Below are 27,104 nucleotides of genomic sequence, written 5' to 3' on the forward strand. Positions count from 1 at the left end.
CTGACTTCAGCTCAGGTCATGATCCCAGGGTTCTGAGGTTGAGCACCGCCTGGGGCTCCCTGCTCCGCGGCCCCTTGCTCCCTGCTTCTCCCTCTTCCACTCCCCCTGCTTGTGTTCCCTCTCTCACTGTCTCTCTGTCAAATAAATAAATAAATAATCTTAAAAAAAAAATAGTTAAAGGGCAGTCCTGAACACATGCCTGAAGACGTTCTTCTTTTTCAGAGACCTGGCTGCTCTGAGATGAACAAGAGAAACTCCCTCCCCTCCAATTGCTGAGGCCAGCGGGGGTGGGAGGGTGGGGGGGAGGTGGGAGGGGTAGGAGGAAGGTGGGGGGATGGGGGGAGGTGGGGGGTGGGGGTGGGGAGTTGGGGAGAAGTCGGTGATTGGGCTTTTCTCACATGAATAGCTCCTATCATCTTACATCCCTGATTTCTTTGAAAGTGCTTGTTAGAGTGAAAACGACCTTTTAATATAAGAAGTTAAATGAAGAAAATACAGATGCAGTTATCAGAGTATATGTTTTTGTGTGTCTGAAGTTCGTCTCCTGAGTGACTTGAAAGAGGATTCAGATTTTCTTTTCATTTGAGTTGGAGATGTGGGGCTTGAACTTTTTCATGTAAGGAGAGAAAAGGGGCAGATACTGTTGCTGATCCGACAGCCCAGGAAGATGAGAAAAACTTAAGAACAGGGGTGAGATGTCTAGGGTGTAAGGAGCAAGTCTTTGCCCCATCTTCCCCTCCTCCTTTTCCCCAAGCTTTCGGCAATTTTTACACTCTAGGAGGGCAAGCACTGGACCTGATTGACAGGCAACCTCATGCTAGCACCAAGTAGCTGCTTAATAAATATTTATGTAATTAATTCATCCATGAACTCCATAATCCAATTATACACTAAAAAATTTATGCCAAATGACTTACCCCCTCACTTACTGTAGAAACTATCAGCGGAGAGAGGCTTCTGACTATCTTGAGAGGACACCCCCTAGCAGTGTAGGGGGGATATAGTAAACTGTAAAACTAATATTCTTCTCTTCTGAGAAGCAGGGGGACACAAAAATTCACCCAAGTATAGTGCAAATTAGAAAAGTTTCTTTTTTTCTCCTTCAAGTCTCACTTCAAGTTAGTTTTAAGATGCTATCCTTTTTAGATTAAGAGATATTTTTTAAGAAATTAGTAATTTATTATTATTATTTTTTGTTTTTTGTTATTTATTTATTTATTTGACAGAGAGAGAGAGAGATCACAAGTAGGCAGAGAGGCAGACAGAGAGAGGGGGAGACAGGCTCTCTGCTGAGCAGAGAGCCCAATGTGGGGCTCTTTCCCAGGACCCTGAGATCATGACCTGAGCTGAAGGTGGAGGCTTAACCCACTGAGCCACCCAGGCACCCCAGTAATTTATTATTTCTTCTAACTCAGTTGAAGTCTTTAAAAACTGGGAGCTCCTATACCATGTGAACAATTTTTAATGGCTTGGGAGATTACTCCCTCTCCTGAACTCTTGTTTTGTATACTTTTTTTTCTTTTTTAGAGGGAGAGTGTGAGTGGGGAGGGGCAGAGGGAGAAGGAGAGACTCTCAAGCAGGTTCCATGCTCAGAATGGAGCCTGATGTGGGGCCTGATCCCACAACCCCAAGATCATGACCTGAGCCCAAATCAAGAGTTGGACGCTTAACCAACTGAGCCACCCAGGCACCCCAAAGTTTTGTACATTTCTTTAGGCACCTGTCACACCTGCTGTGTGATGGTGGCATTCATGTCTGATGGCTCCTCTATGCTATAAGTACCTTGAGAACTGGCCTTTGTTTCTAAGTCTTATAGCTTCTATACTCCTTGTTGACCTGGTCCATACATTTCATCAGTGAAATCCTAGCACATTAGCATGACTGTTGGAAGGGCTCAAAAAAATGTGTTAAACTATATTTGATTAATGAGTAAAACAATGCATAAGAATATATCTACCAGTCTATAGTAAATACATGGAATAGAAGAATGTGTGAAATGCCACATCAAGGATACAATCAGACAAATTCAAGATGTGAAAATTCCAAAATAATGAACCAGTTTCTTTAATAAATACATTTTAAATAAAAGGAAGGGCTAACTGTTCTAGATTAAAAGAGACTTAAGAAAAATAGCCACCAAATGCAGTGTGCAGACTTTGGATCCCAATGGAAATAACCTTGATTATAAAAATATTTTGTAAATAATTGAAGAATATTAAAGATGGGATGGTTATTAGATGATATTATGGGATCACTTTCATTTTGTTGTGTATGAATGGTGGTGTGTTTTTGCTTTTGTTTTTTTAAGTCCTTACCTCGTAAAGGTATCTACTGGAATTGTCATGGATGAAATCACATTATATCTGGGTTTGATTTAATATGCTCCGGGAGAAAAAATGTGTGGGGTAGCAGGGATATGTTCAATTGTCCTTCAGATCCATTCTCCACCCATCAATGCATGGCCCTTGCCCAAAGAGCCTGATCTGAGGGACTGCCCCAGTAGGGATCTCTTAGCCACTGGTTTTCAATATAAAACCTCAACAGAAGAAGGGAGGGTAAGGAGAGAGGATAATAGGGTTGGGGTTGGCTATAACCTTCCATCCAAAGTCCCCGCTTCTCTTAAGGCAGCCTGCTCTACCTTCGGCTCTTTCTCTTGGTAAATTCTTCCTCTCACATCTTCCGATCTAAGAGAGGCAGTTCTGGAACTGTTGGTCCCAGTTGCTGCATAGCCCTTGTGGTTCCCCAACCCCCTATCCACATCCTGTAATTAAACCCTTTTTAAATAACCCTCCCTAATTATCCTATTGAGCTTGTGATTGATTCAGAGAGAGAAAACAAAAATGGTAGAGTGTTGATAACTGGAAACTGGGTGATGAATAAGTAGGTTTATTATACTTTATCTCTACTCTTCTGTATACTTGTAAATGTACATAATAAAAGTCTTTTTTTTTTTTTTAAGGAACAAATGTAAGGACATAATGCCTTCTGGATAAACTAATTACTAATAAAATTTAGTCTTGGGTATTCAAACAGTCTATAAGTCCAGGTTAATTTAGACACATATTTTATACTTTTCCATGTGGCAATTTTAAATAATGTGTTGGAGTCTATAAGACCAATGTAGTGAAGTTATTTACAAAGAGAATGTAGAAAGTCAAAAGGAAGCTAAATTTCAAAGCTAACTCTTCAAGATAAAGGGAAAGGCATTGGCTAATTTAATTCTAATCCAACTCCTTATTTAGCCAGTTTTTCTAATAATTTGTCCCTAAGTGTCTACATAGCTTATTCATACAAATGTTCACCTCAAGTCTTCTTAGAAGCTCAAGAAATAATTCCTTATGTTTTCTTCCTCTTTGTGGAATGTGATGGGGAGTGTGAGGCAAGGAAATGAGGAGTGGAGGAGAGAACAGAGGGTTGTGGGATTACTGACTCACCTATACTTTGACTATTCCTTTGAAAACCATTTTTTCTTCCATCCTTGTCTCTCTAACAAACCCATAAAGTCCACGCTATATATGTCCCCATCACTCTGCCTTTTTTTTTTTTTTCTGAAAATGGTTACCCCTCAATATATGCTTCAAGATCACAGAGTGTGTAGGTGTCCTTTGAAACTCTGGGTCAGGATCAGCTACCTAATTTTCAGGGCCCAGTGAAAAATAAAAATGTGAGGTGGAGGCTGCTGCAAAAATTATTAAGAATTTCATGATGGGGGCGCCTGGATGGCTCAGTGGGTTAAGCCTCTGCCTTCGGCTCGGGTCATGATCCCAGAGTTCTGGTATCGAGCCCCGCATGGGGCTCTCTGCTCAGCGGGGAGCCTGCTTCCTCCTCTTACTCTGCCTGCTTCTCTGCCTACTTGTGATCTCCGTCTGTCAAATAAATAAACAAAATCTTAAAAAAAAAAAAAGAATTTCATGATGATGACATCAGGGCAGTCCACTAAGCAAGGGGCCCTTTGGAGCCTGGGATGCTGGGCAATTATACAGGTCTAATGCCTAGGAAGCTAGCCCTGGCTGAATGCTCATTTTTCTGGATTTGATTGTGTAATTAGCCCTTATCCATTTCTATTCCCATTAATTTCAACCCCTGGAGTCTGAAGAAAAACTTTTAAAACATGTACCTTTTTCTCGACCCCAGCCAGAAACAATGCATTTGTCGTTAGGTCTGAATAGATATGGAGACCAGGGCACACAGGCAGGGACAGAAAGAGGCAGCTCACAATCTTTTCGGTTTGAGTGTTTTTTCAATTCAATCAAAGCTATGTCATTTTCATAGGTGGTTCCGTTGTACTTTTCATGAATAATAATTTGATTTACGAAGTGAAAAATTATTTCCTTTTCCGGGTTTAACGAGTCTAGAAATGATGCCCATATTTGGTAATGGTATAGTTTACTGACGCTGTAACAGAAAGGAAAAGGGAGAGATGATATATTGAGGAAAAATACCAAATATAAACATGAACATCTGATGCTTTATCTTTATATCTTCCCTTTTAAAGGACTTTCTTCCTTTTTCCAGATTTTTTTAAAAAATCTTGCATAATGAAGAAGTGTGATTAAATTTATGGGGTAGAATTAAAGTCAGTGGGTAAATGAAGAGATGATAATCCACTTAAATGCTCAAGGGACATAAAGAACCCACTAACAACCAGAGATGCCCAGAAGTGAATGAATTGGCTACCTCTGGAGTGAGACCATCATCACTGAAGGTGTTCAAGCAGAGACCAGAAAGCACGTAGCCAGAAATGTGGCTGAGGAAATGGCGAAATCAGGACACACATTCCTATTACTCTGCCAAACCCAGAGGTTCTCAGGGTGGAGACCATAGCAGTCATTATCCTGCATTTAAGACTGACTTCGTGTTGGGGCACCTGGGTGGCTCAGTGGGTTAAGCCTCTGCCTTCAGCTTGGGTCCTGATCTCAGGGTCCTGGGATAGAGCCCTACATTGGGATCTTTGCTCAGTGTGGGGCCTGCTTCCCCCCCTCTCTCTGTCTACTTGTGACCTCTCTCTCTGTCAAGTAAATAAATAAAAATCCTAAAAAAAAAAAAAAAAAAGACTGACTTCACGTTAACATTGCATTGTATTTATTTGCTCTCAAGCCTTTCTTCCTGTTGGACTGAGCTACTGGAAGTCGAAGATGGGGTCTAATTCATCTGTGGATATATGCCTGCATCTAGTATTGTACCTGACATATATTTACTGTTTTAAATTTTAGTTGAAATGGTTAATGGGCCAAATATTGCTTGCTCCTATGCCTCACTCAATTTTCATACTATTTTTTACCTCATGGTTTCCAGCAAATTGGCATTTACCATCATTTTCTCAGGTAATCACCTAACAGTTAAATAGTGTTGTTCTAGGAACCAATGAAGTGTTCAGGATTCTTTTTATTTATATGTAATATTCCAAGAATGCTGTGAATCATATTAATTTTTTTTTTAGGATCAGAGGTCATGAATGTCATTTAAAGGTTAACCCTGTTTATTCATTCAATTTACTAACAAATACTTAATGTGTACCTACTGTGCTTTCCACTGGCACATAGAAATGAACAAAATCAGAAATATTCCCTGGTTCATGGAGTCCAGGATCTAGGGAAAGATGCAGTAGTAAATGGATAATGATAATAGTGAAGATATGTATTCTACTGTGTAATGTGAGAGGAATGAATAGCACATGGGGTTCTGAGAACTTATCAAAAAGGCTTTGATTTACGGGAGTTAGGAAAAATTCTCTGAAGAACTGAAGATTGAGCTAAGATCTGAATAAAGAGCACTAACTAGAGAAACAGGTTGGGAAAAATCATTTCAGGCACGAGAAATAATATATGAAGGTTTCTGTGCAACAGGGAGCAAGTTGTACATGAGTAGCTAAAAGAAGTCCACAGCAGGTAGAGCAGACAGCAAGAATTGAAGTCGTGGGGCAAGATGAAATTGACAAAGGTAATTTGCCAATTATGGATCATATGGAGCCTCATGGGCCATGTTAAAAATGTTGTTTAGATATTTTAGAAGCAAACAAGCCTGGTAAAACAAGTGTCTGACATCTTCAGCCGCCCTCAGGGCGAAGTGGACACTTCCACCAAAATTCATGAGAATATGCATTAAAAAAGTAGAAACAACATGGATTAAGACTACTGAGAGTGGTGGTCCATGATGACAGTGTAGGAACACCCTGAACTCACTTTATCCCATGGACACACTGTATCTACACCTACATACAAAGCAATACCTCCTGAAGAAGAACGGGAGGCTAACTGAACAACTTCTACACAACAACAGAGGTACCATAGAGAGAGAGATAGAGACATAGTATTAATGGGAATTCCAGGGGCGCCTGGGTGGCTCAGTGGGATAAAGCCCCTGCCTTCGGCTCAAGTCATGATCCCAGGGTCCTGGGATTGAGCCCCGCATCGGGCTTTCTGCTCAGCGGAGAGCCCACTTTCTCCTCTCTCTGCCTGCTTCTCTGCCTACTTGTGATCTCTGTCTGTCAAATAAATAAAATCTTAAAAAAAAATGGGAATTCCAGATTTGAGTCAATGACCTGAAGATGCTGGTGAGTGCCACTGTCTATCCCCCACTCCCCATCTTGATAGCAGAGATGGGTGTACGGGCCAGACACTCTGGGGTGGCCTATAGCCTCAGTGACCCCAGATTCCTAGCCCTAACATCTCCAGCCATCCCCTATAGGTAAGCCCCTGACTGCACCCATCCCATCTCCAGCTATCTCACTGAGGCTGCCACAATACAGTGCACACCCAGATACCCCCTGTTTGTGCCCACTATATCTACAACAATCACTCCAAAGTGGACCAGGTGGAAAGTACTCCAGGACACCTCCAGCCTGCACCTGCTTCAGCTCCAGTCACCCCATCGGGCAGCCCCATATAGAGCACCCCTGCCTGCTGGCCCCAGCTTCAGGTATCCTGCCATGGTGGCCCTGGTACAGAGCACCCTGGAACTTGCCAAGCCAGGCCAGTTCCAGCTCCAGCTCTCCAGCCAGGTGGTTCCAGAATGGAGCACCCTGGGACCCCCAGGCCCATACCCACCCCAGCTTCAGCTGTTCTTGTAGGATGGCCCCAGTGCAGCATGCCCTAAGACCCACTAGTCCATGCCTGCTTCAGCTTTGAGTAGTCAACCAAAGCCTCCAGTACACACAGTCAACACAGGGAAGAACCTGCACAAGACCACTCCTTCAAGACTGGGAAAGATAGCTTTTCTGCCTAATTCACAGGAACAGAGTAAGTCAAACAAAATCAGCAGACAGAGGAATATATTCCAAATAAAAGAAGAAACAAGACAAAACCCCAGGGATTAAAAACAAAACAAAACAAAACAAAAAAACAAAACCCTAATGAAATGGAAGTAAGTAATTTATCTAGTAAAGAGTTCAAAGTAATGGTCATAAAGATGCTCACTGAACTTGGGAGAATGGAGGAACACAGAGAAAACTTCAACAAAGAGTTGAAAAGGATAAGAAAGAACCAAAAAGAAATCACAGAGCTGAAGAATACAATAACTGAACTAAAAAATATTCTATAGGAAATCAATAGCAGATTAGATGACCCATGAGAACAGGTCGGTGATCTGGAAGACAGAGTAGTGTAAATTACCCAAGCAGAACAGAAAAAAGTAAAACAATTTTTAAAAAGCATAAGCTTAAGAGAGAGACCTTGGACAACATCAAGTATGCTAACATTCACATTTTAGGAGTCCACAGACAAGAAAAATAGAAATGGGCAGAAAACTTACTTGAAGAAATAATAGTTGAAAACTTTCTTAACCTGGGGAAGGAAAGAAACATCCAGGTCCAGGAAGCACAGAGAGTCCCAAAACAAGATGAACCCAAAGAGATCCATACCAAGGCATATTATAATTAAAATGGCAAAAATTAAAGATAAAGAGAAAATCTTAAAAGCAGAAAGAGAAAAACAGCTACAAACAAGGGAAACCCCATAAGTCAGCAGAGACGTTCAGGCCAACAGAGAGTAGCAGGATATATTTTAAAAAGTGCTGAAAAGGAAAAGCTTACAACCAAGAATATACTATTTGGCAAGATTATCATTCAGGATTGAAGAAAAGAAAAAGAATTTCCCAGAGAAGCAAAAGCTTAAGTTCATCACCACTAGACTGGCCTTACAAAAAATGTTAGAGGGAAAGCCATAACTAGAAATAAGGAAATACATGAAAGAAAAAAATCTTACTGAGACAGGTAAACATAGAGTAAAGGCAGTAAAGTAAATTGGCTACTTGCAAAGTTAATATGAAGGTTAAAAGATAAAAATAGTAAAATCAACTGTAACTAAAATAAGCAGTTAAGGGATACACATAATAAAAAGATACATTTTTTATTTAAGAAATTAAAAGCTTAAAATATGAGGGAGGGTGTAAAAAATGCTGTGCTTTTAGAATGTGTTCATATTAAGTGACTATCAGCTATATGTGTGTTTGTGTGTGTGTGTGTGTGTGTATATATATATATATATATATATGGGAAGAGAGAGAGGTTGCTACATATGTAGTTAATATATATGAGCATCATGGTGAGCACAAACCAAAAACATAAAATAGATATACAAAAAATAAAGATAAAGACAAAAGAACTTAAACATAAAACTAAAGAAAATCATCAAGCCACAATGAAAGAGATGCAGAGAACAAGAAAGGAACAGAGAAGAACCATAGAAACAACCAATAAACAATGAACAAAATGGCAATAAGTACATACCTATCAATAATTACATGTAAATGAACTAAATGCACCAATTAAAAGACATAGAGTGGTTGAATGGGTCAAAAACAGGACTCAGCTATATGCTGCCTATGAGAGACTCATTTCAGATCTAAAGACAAACTGAAAATGAGGGGATGGAAAAAGATGTTCCATGCAAATGGAAACAGAAAGGAAGCTGGTGTAGCAATACTCAAACAGACATAATAGGCTTTATTTATTTTTTATTTTAAAGATTTATTTATTTATTTATTTGACAGAGAGAGATTACAAGTAGGCAGAGAGGCAGGCAGAGAGAGATAGGAGGAAGCAGGCTCCCCGCTGAGCAGAGAGCCCGATGCGGGACTCGATCCCAGGACCCTGAGATCATGACCTGAGCAGAAGGCAGCGGCTTAACCCACTGAGCCACCCAGGTGCCCCAACATAATAGGCTTTAAAACAAAGACTGTAACAAAAGATAAAAGAAGAGCATTACATAATGATAAAGGGTAAATCTAAGAAGAGGCTATAACATTCATAAAGATTTATGAACTCAACATAGGATCACCTAATTATATAAAGCAAGTATTAACATACATAAAGAAAGATAACGGTAATACAATAATAGTAGGGGACTTTAATACACCATTTACATCAATGGATAGAGCAACCAGACAGAAAATCAATAAGAAAACATGGGCCTTAAGTGATACATTAGACCAGATGGACTTTATATATATATACAGAACATTTTATTCCCAAACTACAGAATACACATTCTTTTTAGCACACAGGAATGTTCTCCACAGTGCATTATATGTTAGGCCACAAAACAAGTCTTAATATATTCAAGAAGATAGAAGTCATATCAAGCATTTCTTCTGACCATGTAAGTATGAGACTAAAAATCAGTGAAAATAAGAAAACTGGAAAAAAACACAAACACATGGAGGCTAAATAGCATGTTACTAAACAACAAATGGGTCAGTAAAAAATCAAGGAGAAAAAAAAAATGCCTTGACACAAATGAAAATGGAAATACAATCCGTGCACGGATTGCATGGAGCACTGGGTGTGGTGCAAAAATAATGAATACTGTTATGCTGAAAATAAATAAAAAATAAATAAATAAAAAGAAAATGGAAATACAATAGTCCAAAATCTAAGGGATGCACCAAAAACTGTTCTAAGAGAGAAGTTCTTAGTAATATAGGTCTACCTAAAGAAACAAGAGAAATCTCAAATAAACCATTTAACTTTATAACTAAAAACACTACAAAAAGAACAGAGCTAAATATTAATAGAAGGAATGAAACAAAGATTAGAACAGAAATAAATGAAATAGAGACAAAAAATAGGAAAAAACAATAGAACTAAAAGCAGATTTTTTAAAAGATAAAAAATTTGATAAACCGCTAGCCAGGCCCATCAAGAAAAAGAGAGCGTAAATAAATAAAAAAAGAAACAAAGGAGGAGAAGTTAAACTCGCACCACACAATTAGAAGCGGTTATAAGAGATTACTAATGAATAACTATACACCTATAAAACCTAAAAGAAATAGATAAATTCCTAGAAACACAAAACTTCCAAAACTGAATCACAAAGAAATAAAAAATCTGAACAGATGATTATAAGTAATGAAATTAACTTAAAAACTTACAATACACAAAAGTTCAAGACTAGACAGCTTCATAGGTGAATTCTGCCAAATATTTAAAGAAGAGTTAGCACCTATCCTTCTTAAATTGTTCCAAAAAATTGCAGAGGAAGAAATACATCTGGATTCATTCTATGAGGCTAGCACTACCTTGATACCAAAGCCAGACAAAGACACTACAGGAAAAGAAAATTACCCACCAATATCTCTGATAAGCATAGATGCAAAGACCATCAAAAAAATATTAGCAAACTGAATTCAACAGTACATTAAAAGGATCTTCACTATGATCAAGTGGGATTTATTCCAGGGATGCAAGGATGGCTTAACATCTACAAATCAATCAATGTGATATACCATATTAATAAAACAAAGAATAAAAATCATATGATTAGCTCAATAGATGCAGGAAAGAAAATTCAACACCCACTTATGATAAAAACTCTCATCAAAGGAGATGCAGAAGAAATGTACCTCAGTGTAATAAAGGCTACAGATGACAAATCTGTAGTTAACACACACACCGGTGAAAGCTCTTCCCCTAAGTTCAGAAACAAGACAAGGATGCCCACCTTGCTGCTTTTATTTCACACAGTATTGGATGTTCTAGCTGTAGCAATCAGACAAGAGAGAGAGAGAGAGAGAGAGAGAAAAGAAATAAAAGGCATCCAAAATGATAAGGAATAAATAAAACTACCACTATTTGTTGATGGCATGATAATACATATAGGAAACTCTGAAGATGCCACCAGAAAACTATTAGAACTGATAAATGAATTTGGTAAAATTGCAGGGTACAAAATTAACATGCAGATATTAATTGTTTCTATACATTAATAATGAACTATCAGAATAAAAATAATTCTATCTAAAATTGCATCAAAAAGAGTAAAATACCTAGGAATAAATTTAAGTGAAAGACTATAGGACATTGATGAAAGAAATTGGAAGTGACACAAATAAATGGAAAGAAATGCCATGTGGATTGGAAGAACCAATATTTTTAAAATGTCTAGACTACCCAAAGCAATCTACACATTTAATGTGATTTTTTTTAATTAAAAAAACCAATGGTATTTTTCATAGACCTAGAACAAAGAATCCTGAACTTTGTATGGAACCACAAAAGACCACCAAAAGTTGCAGCAATGTTGAGAAAGAAGAACAAAGCTGGAAGTATCAAATTCCCTGATTTTGAACTATACTATGAAGCTATAATAATCAACACATTGTGGTACTGGCCTGAAAACATACACATAAATTGATGGAATAGTGTAGAGAGCCCAGAGAAAATCTCAAACACATATATGGTCAATTAACCTATGACAAAGGAGCTAAGAATATACAAGCTGAAATAAACATGGCATTATATTAAACTAAAAACCTTTTGTATGATGAAGGAAACTGTCAACAAAACAGAGAACTTATTGAATGGAAGAAGAAATTTGCAAATCCTAAATCTGACAAGGAGTTACTATCTAATATATACATAGAACTTATATGACTTAAAAAAAAAAACTAAAAAAATGGGCAGAGCGCTTGAATAGACATTTTTCCAACGATATACAGAGACATACAGATGGTCAACAGACACATGAAAAGATACTCAACATCTTTAATCATCAGGGAAATGCAAATCAAAACCATCAGAATGGCTAGTATCAAAAAGACAAGAAATAACAAGTGTTGGCCAGGATTTCAAGAAAAGGGAACACTTGTGCCCTGTTGGGGGGAATGTAAATTGGTATAGCCACTAAGGAAAACAGTACAGAAATTCCTCAAAAAGTTAAAAATAGAACTACGATATGATCCAGCAATTTTGCTTTTGAGTATTTACCCAAAGAAAATGAAAACCAATTTAAAGGCATATATGCCTCATATGTTCACTGAGCACTATCTAAGACAACCAAGATATGGAAAGAACTTAAGCATCTATCGATAGATAAATGGATAAAGAAGATGAAAAATAGGGCAAAATAGGTGAAGAGGATTAGGAAGTACAATCTTCTAGCTATAAAGTAAATAAGCCAAGGGGATTGACATACAGCGTAGAGAATAGTCAGTGATACTGCAAAAGCATTGTACAGTGACAGATGGTGCTGACAACTATGTTTCTGGGGCTGACTAGAAGTGTAGCTTTAGCCAAGTTATATAACTTCTCAGTCTCCTTCTGCTAATCCACAAAATGGGAAGACTGACATTTACCTCTTAGGGCTGTTAAGAATATTAAAACAGAATAACATATGGGAAAGTGCCACACGCATTATCTGGTCTGGAAGAGGCGCTCAACAGATGACGTTTCATTCATTCGAGAGATCAGAACTGAGACTGGAATCCCAAACTCTGTCCTCCTGCTGACCTTAACTTGTTATCAACACCTTTTGTGTGTTGCCTTTTAGCCACTGGTGTGGACTGAATTGTGTTCCCCCAAAATTCATATGTTGAAAACCTAACCCTCAATATGACTAGACTTGGGGAGAGTCTTTAAAGAGGTAATAAAATTTAAATAAGGACATAAGTGGAGTTGTAATCCCATAGGATTCGTCTCCTTATGGGAAGAAGAAGAAACATCAGGGATGCACACAAGCAGAAAACGAGCAAGCCAGTGCTAGAGCAGCAGATGAGACAATTAGCTCAGAGTTTAGAGCAGTTCCTTTACTGTCTGGAACGCATATCAAATACATGTAAGGGTTTGTGGAAGGGGCCAAAAAGATGTGTGCATTTGAAGACTTTAAATGCATGTGGCTCTTTAAACAAAATCCATGTTGAAGTGAGATCAGAGAAAATGACCGGTTAGCATCGTCTCTTTATCAACTTTTCAGTCATAAACTCTTCTCAGCAGTTTGGTCCTAACTCTACAAAATGTACAGAGTATCTATTTGCTTTCCCATCCTGCAAATGAGTCACGTGACATATCTTGGTACCTCTGGTTTTGATCTGATCTTGCCATCTGGGATCATAATTTTATCTGGGAGGGAAGACCATAGTAGGTTCTAAGGGCATGGCCTCTGGGGTTCCAGTCATGAATACTGGAGGGGATCTAGCTGTCAAGAGAGTGGAATTTGTCACATGTTTTTTATCTAGCATCTGCCACGATCTCTTTTACACACTTTCATTATTTCAGGGAATCCAAAATCTTTTTGGAGACATTTTTACCTGAGACAGTGTGCAGCAGTTATAACCCAACACCCTCCAATATAAATTCCTCCACATTTGATTTTCTTCTCTTCCTTAATTGCCACCTGCCACGGGAAGTCACCCTATAAGAGACATTAGTGAGACACTGTGGTTACTGCCATTCTACCAGGTGGTGATAGACAGGCGGCTCTAAGATATGTCCATTGCAAAAGTCCCGGTCTCTTATTATTACGTATCTCCCCCACCTTTCTTCGTTTTTCAAACTTGGGCTACTCCTGGGAAGTAACCGGTTTACCATGCGTGCTGGCTTTCCTCCTACAACTCGTTTCCTTCGAATGGGCACACTGTTTTTAACTCCACAGGACGCTTTAGGGAGAAATGACTTGATCCGTTTTCTTTCTTCAAGAAAGGAAGAGATTGTATCATTATGATTTTGAACCCATTATTTCTTGATTATTTTTGGCACCAAAACAGCAAAGTCACTGCTAACACAAAACAAAACAGGCTGGATTGATTAATAAATTATTTTAGGTATTAAAATTCTGGCTTATCAACAAGGATGGAACTGGAGGAGATTATAAGAAGTGAAATAAGTCAAGCGGAGAAAGGCAATTATCATATAGTTTCATTTGTTTGTGGAACATAATGGAAGACATTAGGAGAAGGTAGGGAAACATGAAGGGGAGAGAGAAATCGGAGGGGGATATGAACCATGAGATACTGTGGACTCCCGAGAAACAAACTGAGGGTTTTAGAGGAGAAGGGGGTGGGTGATGGGTTGGCCTGGTGGTGGGTATTAAGGAGGGCAAGTATTGCATGGAGCACGGGGTGTTATATGTAAACAATGAATCATGGAACACTATATCAAAAATTAATGATGTAGGGGCACCTGGGTAGCTCAGTGAATTAAAGCCTCTGCCTTTGGCTCAGGTCATGATCCCAGAGTCCTGCGATGGAGCCCCACGTCTGGCTCTTTGCTCGGCGAGGAGCCTGCTTCCCTTACTCTCTCTCTGCCCGCCTCTCTGCCTGCTTGTGGTCTGTGTCTGTCAAATAGATAAAATCTTAAAAAAAAAAATCAATGATGTACTGTATGGTGACTAACATAACATAATAAAAAAAATTCTAGCTTAATATGAAAATTGGCTCGATTCTTTGAAGTTCTGCCTAAAGGTACATGGGTGGGGCAGGAAGAGGCTAACTGAAGGTTTAAACATTTCATGCTCAAAATCTGTTTTTGACAAAACTGATATCACAAAACTCATAGAAAATACAAAAAATTATGTAGGTCTAAAATGTTGTTTTCACTTCAAAATTAGCCTTGCGAATTAACTCATTTTTTATATTTTAAAAAAAATTTTTAATAAACATATAATGTATTATTAGCCCCAGGGATACAGGTCTGTGAACTGTGAGGTTTACACACTTCACAGCACTAACCATAGCACATACCCTCCCCAAAGTCCATAACCCCACCACCCTCTCCTGACCCCCCTCCCCCCAGCAACCCTCAGTTTGTTTTGTGAGATTGAGAGTCTCTTATGGTTTGTCTCCCTCCAGATCCCATCTTGTTTCATTTATTCTTTTCCTACCCTCCAAACTCCCCAACATTGCATCTCCACTTCCTCATATCAGGGAGATCATATGATAGTTGTCTTTCTCTGATTGATTTATTTTGTTAGGCATAATACCCTCCAGTTCCATCCACGTTGTCGCAAATGGCAAGATTTCATTTCTTTTGATGGCTGCATAGTATTCCATTGTGTATATATACCACACCTTCTTCATCCATTCGTCTGTTGATGGACATCTAGGTTCTTTCCATAGTTTGGCTATTGTGGACATTGCTGCTATAAACATTCAGGTGCATGTGCCCCTTCAGATCACTACGTTTGTATCTTTAGGGTAAATACCCAGCAGTGCAATTGCTGGGTCATAGGGTAGCTCTATTTTCAACTTTTTGAGGACCCTCCATGCTGTATTCCAGAGTGGTTGCACCAGCTTGCATTCCCACCAACAGTGTAGGAGGGTTCCCCTTTCTCCGCATCCTCGCCAGCATCTGTCATTTCCTGACCTGTTAATTTTAGCCATTCTGACTATGGCTGTTATCTCATTGTGAGGTGAGGTGGTATCTCATTGTGTTTTTGATTTGTATTTCTCTGATGCCAAGTGATGTGGAGCGTTTATGTTTATTTTACTTAAAAGTTATAAGGAGAAGAGTAATGTTATTTTTTTCTATTTACATTGATAGCAAAGGTAATTGTTGCTTGAATTAGTTACATATACACATACATACACACACAACATTAAAATGCAGATGTAAACCAGGGAAGCACTAGTAAAAAAGAATAATTTTAATTTACCTTCATCCATATTAGCAGTCAAAAATTGTGTCTCTTCTAAAACAAAACAAAAAGTTCCAATGTTTATGGTTGTGTTCATAAGAAAAATCAAATAATTAAGATTATTTAAAATTTGATCATAATTTTCTATCTTAAAACCCGTCCAATATTGATTGATTTATTGATTTATGAGAGAGAGAGAAATTGCATGTGCATGCATGGGTGAGCACAAGTGGGGGAGGGGCAGAGAGAGAATCTTAAACAGGCTCCACAGACATGGTCTTGATCTGACCACCCTGAGATTGTGACTTGAGCCAAAATTAAGAGTTGGATGCTTAACCCACTGAGCCACCAGGTATCCAAAAACCTGTCCTCTGTTTAAAAAGGACAGTAGAAATCCTCAAAGCACACCATCTTATTTCCTTTCTATATCTAGATTATTGTGAAGGCTCAGGATGAACTATGGAGAAATTTTGCAGGCACCAACTAGAGGTGTCTATTGGTACAAGTGAATGTTGAGACTCATGGTGCTGTGGTTTTTTTGCATTTAGAATAGGCAAAATGCTTGGGTCAGAGAAGGAAAGCTGCTTCTTCAACTCTGATTCACAAAGTCCTTACATAACGTAGGGAACAGTTACTAACACTGACTGAGAAAGTACTGAGCTGACGCTAAAAAGACCTCTCTGCCTACATTAATGAGAAAGCTGAGTAATTGCTAACACGTGATCATAATATGTGCAATTAATAGCTACGATAAAATATAAGAAGAGGAGTACCTGGGTGGCTCACCGGAGAATTTGCTTAAGATTCTCTCTCTCTGTGCCCCTCCCCAAGTTCACTCTCTCTCTCATACACACTGTCTCACTAAAATAAACAAATCTTTAAAAATATATATAAGAAGACAACAGTTGCTTTGTTTTGCTTCAATTCTGTTGCAATATTCCAAGAATTCAATAAAATTTTTACCTCGAGCCACATGTAAAAAGTCCCATGGGAAAAAAACACAAAAATTTACCACAGCAGAGGATAATTTTTAAGAAAAATGTGTACCATATCAATGATATACATATATCATAAAACTATAAAGCTTTATCCTTGTTTTCATTTCTGTAACATAAATTTTCTCTTATAAAAATGGATTTACCTATAATTTCAGGATGGCCTTTAATTTCAGAATTTCCATTTCCTAAAAATAAAACAAAAAATTTATTTTAGGAGAGATAATATTCACCTGGATAAAATATACACCAATCATTAATATCTTAGAAACAGTATAACAACTTAATTTTTTACAAAGATAAAAGGGAATCACAGTATGCCATCTTTGATTTTTAATACCACATAACAGATGTTTCATATTGCATTTAAACACACACCAATTTCATTATGTCAAGGAAATAATTTTTACTTGAGTTTTAAAAAGGTGTACGTTTTGGATATATTTGAACACATATGGATGGCAAGTTTACTATACAGTTATATAAATTTATAACTCTTTTAAACTTACATTTATTAAAGGTGGGCTTTCCAGGATACATGAAATCAAGTTATACTCCAAACTTCCCTTGGTTTAGTGATTCTGATCTGTCCACTGAATGATCAATGACTATATTAATGTTTTTATTTTACATCTCTTCTCTCATTTGCTCTTGCTTAGAGAGGGAAAAATTAGAACCTTTACTGAAATACAAAAGGTGGGCTCACTTTAAAGAAGGGTAAACTGAAGTAACAATGCCAGTTGACTTAATGCATTTTTGATATGGATTCAAGAACTTGATTTTTAAAAAAGCAAGCTTTGGGGCATCTGGGTGGCTCAGTGAGTTGAGGCCTCTGCCTTCGGCTCAGGTCATGATCTCAGGGATCATGGGATCCTAGGATCAAGCCCCGCATCAGGCTCTCTGCTCAGCAGGGAGCCTGCTTCCTCCCCTCTCTCTCTGCCTACCTCTCTGCCTACTTGTGATCTCTGTCAAATAAGTGAATAAAATCTTTAAAAAAATAAAAATTTAAAAAAGCAATATTTATGTTATAGTTTCTCCCTGATAGTGGGATTTTTTTTTCTCCCTGATAAGCTAACAAATTGTGTTCTTTGAACTTAAACTTTAGAGTTTTGAATCAGAAGAAGGAGAGGGAGGTAAAACGGACAGAAGAGGAGGAGAAGAAACCCCAAATATCTTTATACTGAAAAAGTGAAATCCAACTATAGAACTTCAGAAGACAAATACTGCATGGTTTCACTTATATGTGGAATCTAACAAAACAAACCCATCAAAAAAGAGATCAAATTGTGGTTATTAGGGGCGGGGAGCGGTCTGGGAAATTACGTGAACCTAGTCAAAAGGTACAAACTTCCAGATCAGTAAGTGCTTGGGGTGTAATGTACAGCACGGTGACTAGTGTTACCATAGTTGTATAGTATACTTGAGAGTTGCTAAGGGAGTAAATCCTAAACGTTCTCATCACACACACACATAAAAATTGTAACTATATGACATGATGGATGTTAACTAAACTTACTGTGGTCATCATCTCTCAATATATGTGTGCCAAGTCATTATGTTGTATACCTTAAACTTATATTCCATGTTGTATGTCCCAATTCTATCTCGATGAACCAGGAGGGAATGACTCTCAAGGTTCACCAGCAAGAGTCATGACTTACTGTCTTCCTCCCTAAAAGATGTTTGGAAATTTCTCTCTCTTCTCTTTACTAAGGTTTTAACTATATTTGATGGACATAAAAGTATTTTGCTCAACTGCTTATATAAACTTCAAAAGAAATAATATGATTTGAGATCCTAAAAAGTGTGTTTTTATATTTAAGAGCTGATGTGAGTGGGAAACTAAACAAGACTTCAATAAAGTTCAATAATACCAAGCAATGACAAAATGTAATTATTATCAATTCATTTATCCATATATATATCTAACACGTATTTAATGCTTAGCTCTAAATCACATTTGGAATATAAAAATGATTAGATTCTATTTTTAAGAACAGGGCCTGACACACATAGTAAGAACTTAATAAATAGTCACTGAGAAAATTAATTAATATAATAACTTCAAGAAAGCACTGATGTAAGCAAGAAGTTAGTCTGTGTGACACAGAGTAGGTACCTAGTAAGCATTTTTACCATCAGAGGCTTTTCAATGAGCACCAAAAACCAAAGAGCATTAACGATGAGCACCAAAAAAAAGAGTATTAACATATTGCTTTGAAATTTGGTAAGTAAAGGGAAGAAATTAAAAACTATGTTTCCTTTCTTTTATGAATTGCATTTCATGGAAACCAAACAGCTGATAAAGGAAAGTTCTCTATAGAAAACCAGTTAATAAATGCAGACGGAATGCTGATTTAGAATTCACCATCTTACAGTTCTTGTAGACAAATTGGATCTAGGCAGCAATCACACAGGCCCCTAAAAACCATTAAGATGAAAGGCTGTGGGGGAGAATTTTAAAGGAAAGATCAAACTGGTCCAGTGATCAATTTTAGCATCATTAGAAGTGGGGTACACAGAGAACATGACATTTTATGTAGTAAAAAGGACACAACACTACCCATCAAGAATTCTTGCTTAAAATATTGAACTTTGTATCTAATCAAATCTCTATAAATCCAGAATAAGGGACATCCTGTAGGCAAATGGTCAAGTTTCTCTAAAAATCAATGGCATGAAAAAAATTGGGGGTGGATTGGAAGGTAACATTTTTTTTTTAAGATTTTATTTATTTATTTGACTGAGAGAGAGATCACAAGTAGACAGAGAGACAGGCAGAGAGAGAGGGAGAAGTTGGCTCCCCGCTGAGCAGGGAGGCAGATGTGGGGCTCGATCCCAGGACCCCAAGGACACGGCCCTAAGCCGAAGGCAGAGGCTCAACCCACTGAGCCACCCAGGCCCCCTAGTAGGTAACATTTTTTAAAATTAAACTATTGTTGACATATAATGTTATATTAGTTTCAGATATATGACCTCATGGTTCAACCATTCTATATATTATGCAATGCTGACCACAATAAGTGTGGTTACTATGTGTCATCATGCAACATCCTTACAACATTATTGACTATACTCTCTATGCTGTACTTTTCATCCCACGATTTACTTATTTTATAACTGGAAGTTTGTACTTCTTAATCTCCTTCAACTAATTCCCCATTCTCCCCACTACCCGCCTCTAGCAGCCACCAGTTTGTTGTCTGTATTTACATATCTGTTTTTGCTTTTCTTTGTTGGTTCATTTGTTTTGTTTTTTAATTTCCACATGTAAATGAAATCATATGGTATTTGTATTTCTCTGACTTATTTCACTTAGCAAAATACTCTCTAGGTTTATCATGTTGTTGCAAATGGAAAGATGTCATTCTTTTTTATGACCTGAGTAATGTTCCAGTGTGTGTGTGTGCACGTGCACACGTGTGTGTGTGTGTGTGTGTGTGTGTGTGTGTGTGTGTGTGTGTATTGCATCTTCTTTATCCATCCATTTGTCAGTGGACCCTTAGGTTGCTTCCATATCTTGGCTATTGTAAATCATGTAGCAATAAACATAGAATGCATAAATCTTTTTTGTATTTGTGTTTTTGTTTTCTTTGGGTAAATACCCAGTAGTGGAACTGCTGGATCATATGGTAGTTGTATATACATATATATAATTTTTTTTTTTGAGAATCCTCCATACTGTTTTCCATAGTGGCTGCACCAACTTAATTTCCCATCAACAGTGCATAAAGGTTCTCTTCCTCCACATCTTTGCCAACACTTACTATTTCTTGTCTTTTTGATACTAGCCAAGCTGACTAGTGTGAAATGGTATCTCACTGTGGTTTCGATTTACATTTTCCTGATGATTAGGCATGTTTTCATGTGTCTGTTGGCCATCTCTATGTCTTCTTTGGTTCTTTGGACAAATGTCTATTCAGTCCTTGCCCATTTATTAATCAAGTTTGTGCGTGTGTGTGTGTGTGTGTGTGTGTGTTGAACTGTATAAGTTTTTATATATTTTGGATATTAACCCCCTCTCAGATATATCATTCACAAATATCTTCTCCCAATCAATAGGTCATCTATTTATTTTGATGGTTTTCTTTGGTGTGCAAGAGCTTTTAATTTTATTGTAGTCTCAACAGTTTATTTTTGCTTTTGTTTCCCTCGTCTGAGGAGACATATCTAGAAAAATGTTGCTATGGCACCCAAGAGATTACTGCTTATGCTCTCATTTAGGAGTCTTATGGTTTCAGATTTCACATTTAGATCTTTTCTTTTTAAATTTAAATTCAATTAACTGACATACATTTAGGTCTTTAACCCATTTTGAGTTTATTTTGTGTATGGTGAAAAAAAGTGATCCAGTTTCATTTTTCTGAATGTACATTTCCAGCTTTCCCAACACCATTTATTGAAGAGACTGTCTTTTCTAGATTGTGTATTGTCGTTCCCTTTGTTGTAGGTTAATTGACCATGTAAGCATCAATTTATTGTGGACTTTCTATCCTGTTTTATTGATCTATGTGTCTGCTTTTGTGCCAGTACCATGCTGTTTGATTACTACAGCTTTGTAGTATATCTTGAAATCTAGGATTTTGATACCTCTATCTTGGTTCTTTCTCAAGCTTGCTTTGGCTATTCAGGGTTTTTTGTGGTTCCATACAAATTTCAGGATTCTTTTTCGCTAGTTCTGTGAAAAATACTATTGATATTTTGATAGGGATTATGTGAAATCTGTAGATTACTCTGGATAATATGGATGTTTAAAAAATAGTTGTTCTTCCAATCCATGAACATGGTATATCTTTCCATTTATTTGTGTCACTTCCAATTTCCTTCATCAATGTCTTATAGTTTTCAGAGTGTAAGTCTTTCACTTCCTTGGTTAAATGTATTCCTAGGTGTTTTATTCCTTTGGTGCAATTGTAAATGTGATTGTTATCTTAATTTCTTTCTCTGATGGTTTATTACTAGTATATAGAAACACAAATGATATAAGAGTGTTAAATTTGTATCTTGCAATTTTACTGAATTCATTTATTGGTTCTTATTGTGTGTGTGTGTGTATAGTCTTTAGTTTTTGTTTTTGTTTTTGTTTTTTTAAATTATTTATTTATTTGTTTGGGGGAAGGGGCAGAGGGAGAGAATCTTCAAGAAGACTCCCCACTGAGTTCAGAGTCCAATGCAGGGCTCCATCTCAAGACCCAAGAGAACATGACCTGAGCCTAACCAAGAATTCGATGCTCAATTGACTGAGCCACCCAGACACCCCTAGAGTTTCTATGTAAAGTATCATGTCATTTGCAAATGGTGACAGTTTTTTCTTTACAAATTTAATTCCCTCTCTTTCTTCTCTCTCTCTCCCTTCCTTCTTTCCTTCCTTCCTTCCTTTCTTGTCTGATTGTTAGGACTTCAGTACTATGTTGAACAAAAGTGGCAATAGTGGACATCCTTGTCTTGCTCCTGATTTTAGAGGAAAAGCGTTCAGATTTTCACCACTGAGTATGATATTAACTGTAGGTTTTCACCACTGAGTATGATATTAACTGTAGGTTTGTCATATATGGCTTTTGTTAGGTTGAAGTGTATTCCCTCTAAACCCACTTGGTTGAGTTTTTTTCATGAAATGGATATTGAATTTTGTCAAATTCTTATTTTGAATCTATTGTGATGATAGTATGTTTCATCCTTCATTTTGTTAATGTGATATAGCATACTGATTGATTAGAGGATATTGAACCACCATACCTGGAATAAATCCTGCTTGATCATGGTGAATGATTTAATGTAATGTATTGTTGAATTTGGTCTGTTAATATTTTAATGTAATGTAGTGTTGAATTTGGTTTGTTAATATTTTGTTGATGACTTTTGCACCTATTTTCATTAGGGATATTGATGTGTAATTTTTTTTTTTTTGTAGTGTCTTTGTCTAGTTTTGGTATCAGGGTAATGCTGGCCTTGTAGAATGAATTTGAAAGTTTTCCTTCCTCTTCCTTTTTGGAACAGTTTGAGAATAGATATTAAATCTTTAAGTGTTTGGTGGAATTAACCTGTGAAGCCATTTGGTACTGAACTTTTGTTTGTTGGGAGTTCTGTGTTTTTTTTTTTTTAATTACCAATTCAATTTCATTACCAGTAATCAGTCTGTTCAGATTTTTTATTTATTCCTGATTTAATTTTGGAAAATTATATGTCTCTAAGAATTTTTCAGTTTCTTTTAGGTTGTCCAATTTTTTGCCATATCATTTTCATAAATGTCTTTTATAATATTTGTATTTCTATGGTGTCAGTTACTTTGCCTTTTTCATTTTTTATTTTATTTATTTGACCTTTCTTTCTTTTATTTCAATGACTCTGCCTAAAGATTTATCAATTTTGGTTATCTTTTCAAAGAACCAATTCTTGGTTTCATTGGCATATTTAACTTAATTTAATTTAGTCTTTATTTATTTCTACTCTAATCTTTATTATTTCCTTCCTTTTACTAACTTTGGGCTTTTTTGGTTCTTCCTTTTCTAGTCCTTTTAGATAAAATGTTGGATTATTTATTTGGGATTTTTCCTCTTTCTTGAAATAGGCCTGAATTGGTATAAAGTTCCCTCTTAGAACTGCTTTTGCTGTGTCCCAAAGATATTGGACTACTATGTTTCCAGGTGGGTAACTCTTAAAGAATAAAAGCTACTTTAAAAACTTAACAATCAAATACAATGTTAGATTGTTTTGAAACTTGATTCAAATACATTGTTTTTGAGAGGGGTGCCTTGGGTGGATCAGTCAGTTAAGCATCCGAGGACTCTTGGTTTCAGTTCAGGTCATGATCTCACAGTTGTGGGATTAAACCCCCCATTGGGCTCTGGACTCTGGGCTCAGCTTGGAGTCTGGTTCAGACTCTCTCTCACTCTCCCTCCTGCTCTCTCTCTCTCTCAAATAAATAAATAAAATCTTTTAAAAAATATATTTTTGAAACAGCTGGGAAAACTTGAACATGGGCTGTTATTAAACAATGTTAGGGAACTACTATTATTAGGAATACTAATGAGAGTATATTGTGTATGTATAAAGTGTAGCATTAGAAATGCATCTAGGTGAAGTGACATGATATCTCAAGCGTGCTTTAAAGTACTCAAACAAACAAGCTGAACAAGACTGGCAAAACACTGCTAATTGTTCAAGGGAGAGAGAGGCACATATTGGTTCATTCTCATAATCTATTTTTGTTATGTGGGAGCTTTACTAATAAAAAGTTCTGGGGCACCTGGGTGGCTCAGTGGGTTAAGGCCTCGGCCTTCGGCTCTAGATCATATACTAGATCCCGGGGTCCTGGGATCGAGCCCCGCATTGGGCTCTCTGCTCGGCGGGGAGCCTGCTTCCTCCTCTCTCTCTCTCTCTGCCTGCCTCTCTGCCTACTTGTGATCTCTGTCAAATAAATAAATAAAATCTTTTAAAAAAATGTTCTGAAATAACAAATGTATTTAATAAAAGAAAATTTGAGAAACAAACATTCCATAATTCTTCAAATGCCCACTCAGTAGCACTCTTACTAAGACTCCCCTATACTCACTTAAGATTATAATTTACCTAAAAGTAAGTTTCTGGGTACCCAGATCAAGTCATAGAAAAACATAACACAAACCCTTAATTACCTTCACAACCAACTTCATCCTCTCCTGTAATACAGTCCACCTCGCCGTTGCACTTATATTTGTTTGGAATACAAACACCAGACTTACAGAAGAAACTTTTCCCTCGGCATCCTACACAAACATAAATAGCAGAAGGTTTTTATTTTTGTTTTTTCATACTTAAAATACAGTAGGATAGAATCTGAGATGGAGTGGGCGAATCTTCTACCTGTACAGCACAGTTCGTCACTCAGGTCTCCACAGTCGTTGATACCATTACAAGTTTTCTTCTGAGGAATGTATTTCCCATTCACACAGTGAAACGAGTCATTTGCTGGAGGAGCTGTAAATTAGGAATTCTCTTTGTGAAATTTTTTTTTTAAGATTTTATTTATTTGGGGGCGCCTGGGTGGCTCAGTGGGTTAAGCCGCTGCCTTCGGCTCAGGTCATGATCTCAGGGTCCTGGGATCGAGTCCCGCATCCGGCTCTCTGCTCAGCAGGGAGCCTGCTTCCTCCTCTCTCTCTCTCTGCCTGCCTCTCTGCCTACTTGTGATCTCTCTGTCAAATAAATAAAAAAAATAAAAAGATTTTATTTATTTGACAGAGAGATCACAAGTAGGCAGAGAGGCAGGCAGAGAGAGAGGGAAGCAGGCTCCCCGCTGAGCAGAGAGCCCGATGTGGGGCTCGATCCCAGGACGCTGAGATCATAACCTGAGCCGAAGGCAGAGACTTAACCCACTGAGCCACCCAGGAGCACCTCTTTGTGAAATTTATGTATGGAGTTGTAGGTGACATCTTGATTACATTTGGAATAATTAGGACATTAAGATAAAGTCAGGCATCAAATAGTAAATGATATAAAACGTATTGGTAGCATCAACATAATATATATGGTAAATAAGGAAAAAATATGCCAAAGCTGGCTTATGGAGTCCCTTTGGTATCTCTGAAAACCAGTATTTAGCGCAGAGGTCTGTGCTTGCTGAGGTTGGGGAAGGGGCTCAGGGACCACAGGTCCTTGCTCACACCGGCAAGCACGGGTGCTCACTGATTCCTTTTGTGCTGCCGCAGGAATCCTCACTTCCATTCCTTGACTTGGGCAGTGTCATTTGTATTTCGATGGTATTTTTTTTCAAGCACCAAAAAAGTGTTTAGCCTTTAAAACCATACATGTGACTAAAATATTCCAGTGTCAGGACCAAAGAGAAAAGTGGCAGTGACTGTCTTGAGACTGTGGTCATTTGAATATTTTAAAGACATTTTGAAGTGTGTAGACTGGCCCTCTCAAAGGAGATATTGAGGTTTCTTCTGATATTTGCATTACTTATGTTTGTTGTATTAACTTCAATCCAGATGTTTCAGCAAGCAAAGAGGAGTCAGGCAACTTTGCTCCCCATATAGGAACCTGGAGAGAAGTAATATTTAAACGCAAAAAAGGTACAATAGAGGAAAAGCAGTAATTTACATTCTAAAGCCCCCAAAATGATTTTGCCTCTATTACTGCAACTGAGTATCTATCACATTTGTTTACTACAGATGTGGCATGCAATAAACAATTTTGAAGGAAGTTTGGAAGTTTCATGCAACTCCCCTACCAACCTGTATTGTGCGTGTAGCAAACCACACCAGCAAAATCCTGGTCATTTCTAGTTCTTCTCTTAGTAAAAGTACATTCAGCCAAACTTGTCTCGAATCCTTGACAATGCACTTGGAGACATTCAGTGGAATTTACAGAGTCATTTTCAGGAAACTCAAACTGTTTTTGAATATCAAAAGCACCTCTACAATTAGAATAAATGAAACATTAGGGTAGAATGATTAGTACTTTGCATTTATAACCTTACCTTAGGAGGTAAGGAACTGAAGTAATTTCCTCTAATTTTCTACATATGAGTAATACATTGAACAAGATGCTTAAATTCTCTGAACCTCAGTCTCTTAACCTGTAAAAGGGAATAGGATACTCTCAGCTGGTTTTGTAAAGAGTGATGAAAACAATCAATTTACATTGGCTAGCCAAAATTCAAAGCTGGCAAACACTCAGCAAATATTACTTTCCTCTTCTCTGTTTCCTGTTAAAAATGCTTTCTTCCACACTCCTGATATTTCTTTCCAACCTGAGATGCATCATTCTTGGCTTCTCTCCATCTCTTAACTCCTTTTTGCTCAAGGAACAGGAGTAGAATAATCAATCAGGGAATTTTGGAATTACAAATCGGGCAAGGTTAGCTCACCTTTCCATTTTTCTTTTGGGGACCTCTTCACAGGCCTCATGCTGAAAGGCTTACTTGGTTGGCCCCATTGTTGCTTAGAATTTGGGAGATTAATTTGGTTTAATTATAGCATGTTCATTTTTTTTTTTTTTTAAACCTAGCCATGTCCTCAACTCAGCCTCGACAATATTAAGGGGATATTTTGGCATCTATATGCCATTGCTTGGACTTCTCAATTTGTTTAGAATCTGTGCTACCTCTATGACTCTATACACTAGAGATGATAAGTTCCAGTAAAATATTCTGCTAGAACCTTCAATTGCTCCCTGCTTCTCTTTAGAAAGAAATGGTGTTAAAAATAAGAAGCTGGGCAAAGATGCATTAGGTAAATATAAACAATAACAAAGCAATAATGGCAATATAAATATTAGATATTTA

General features: G+C 37.5%; 1 protein-coding gene across 3 annotated transcripts in view; it reads right to left on the reverse strand.

The window, feature by feature from the left end:
• The window catches only part of CFI (complement factor I), a 50,281-nt gene that overhangs the window by 2,741 nt on the left and 20,436 nt on the right, over positions 1–27,104 (reverse strand). For all 3 annotated transcript variants that reach the window (XM_032333135.1, XM_032333137.1, XM_032333136.1), the window contains 8 exons: positions 26,053–26,234; positions 24,683–24,796; positions 24,475–24,585; positions 16,987–17,028; positions 15,864–15,899; positions 13,799–13,902; positions 13,522–13,625; positions 4,118–4,395 (listed from right to left, as the gene is read on the reverse strand). In XM_032333135.1, coding sequence (XP_032189026.1) covers positions 4,118–4,395; positions 13,522–13,625; positions 13,799–13,902; positions 15,864–15,899; positions 16,987–17,028; positions 24,475–24,585; positions 24,683–24,796; positions 26,053–26,234 — 971 coding nt within the window. The remainder of the gene's footprint in view (positions 1–4,117; positions 4,396–13,521; positions 13,626–13,798; positions 13,903–15,863; positions 15,900–16,986; positions 17,029–24,474; positions 24,586–24,682; positions 24,797–26,052; positions 26,235–27,104) is intronic.

This window comes from Mustela erminea, chromosome 2 (genome assembly GCF_009829155.1).
Source record: "Mustela erminea isolate mMusErm1 chromosome 2, mMusErm1.Pri, whole genome shotgun sequence".
In the NCBI taxonomy this organism is placed as follows: Eukaryota; Metazoa; Chordata; class Mammalia; order Carnivora; family Mustelidae; genus Mustela; species Mustela erminea.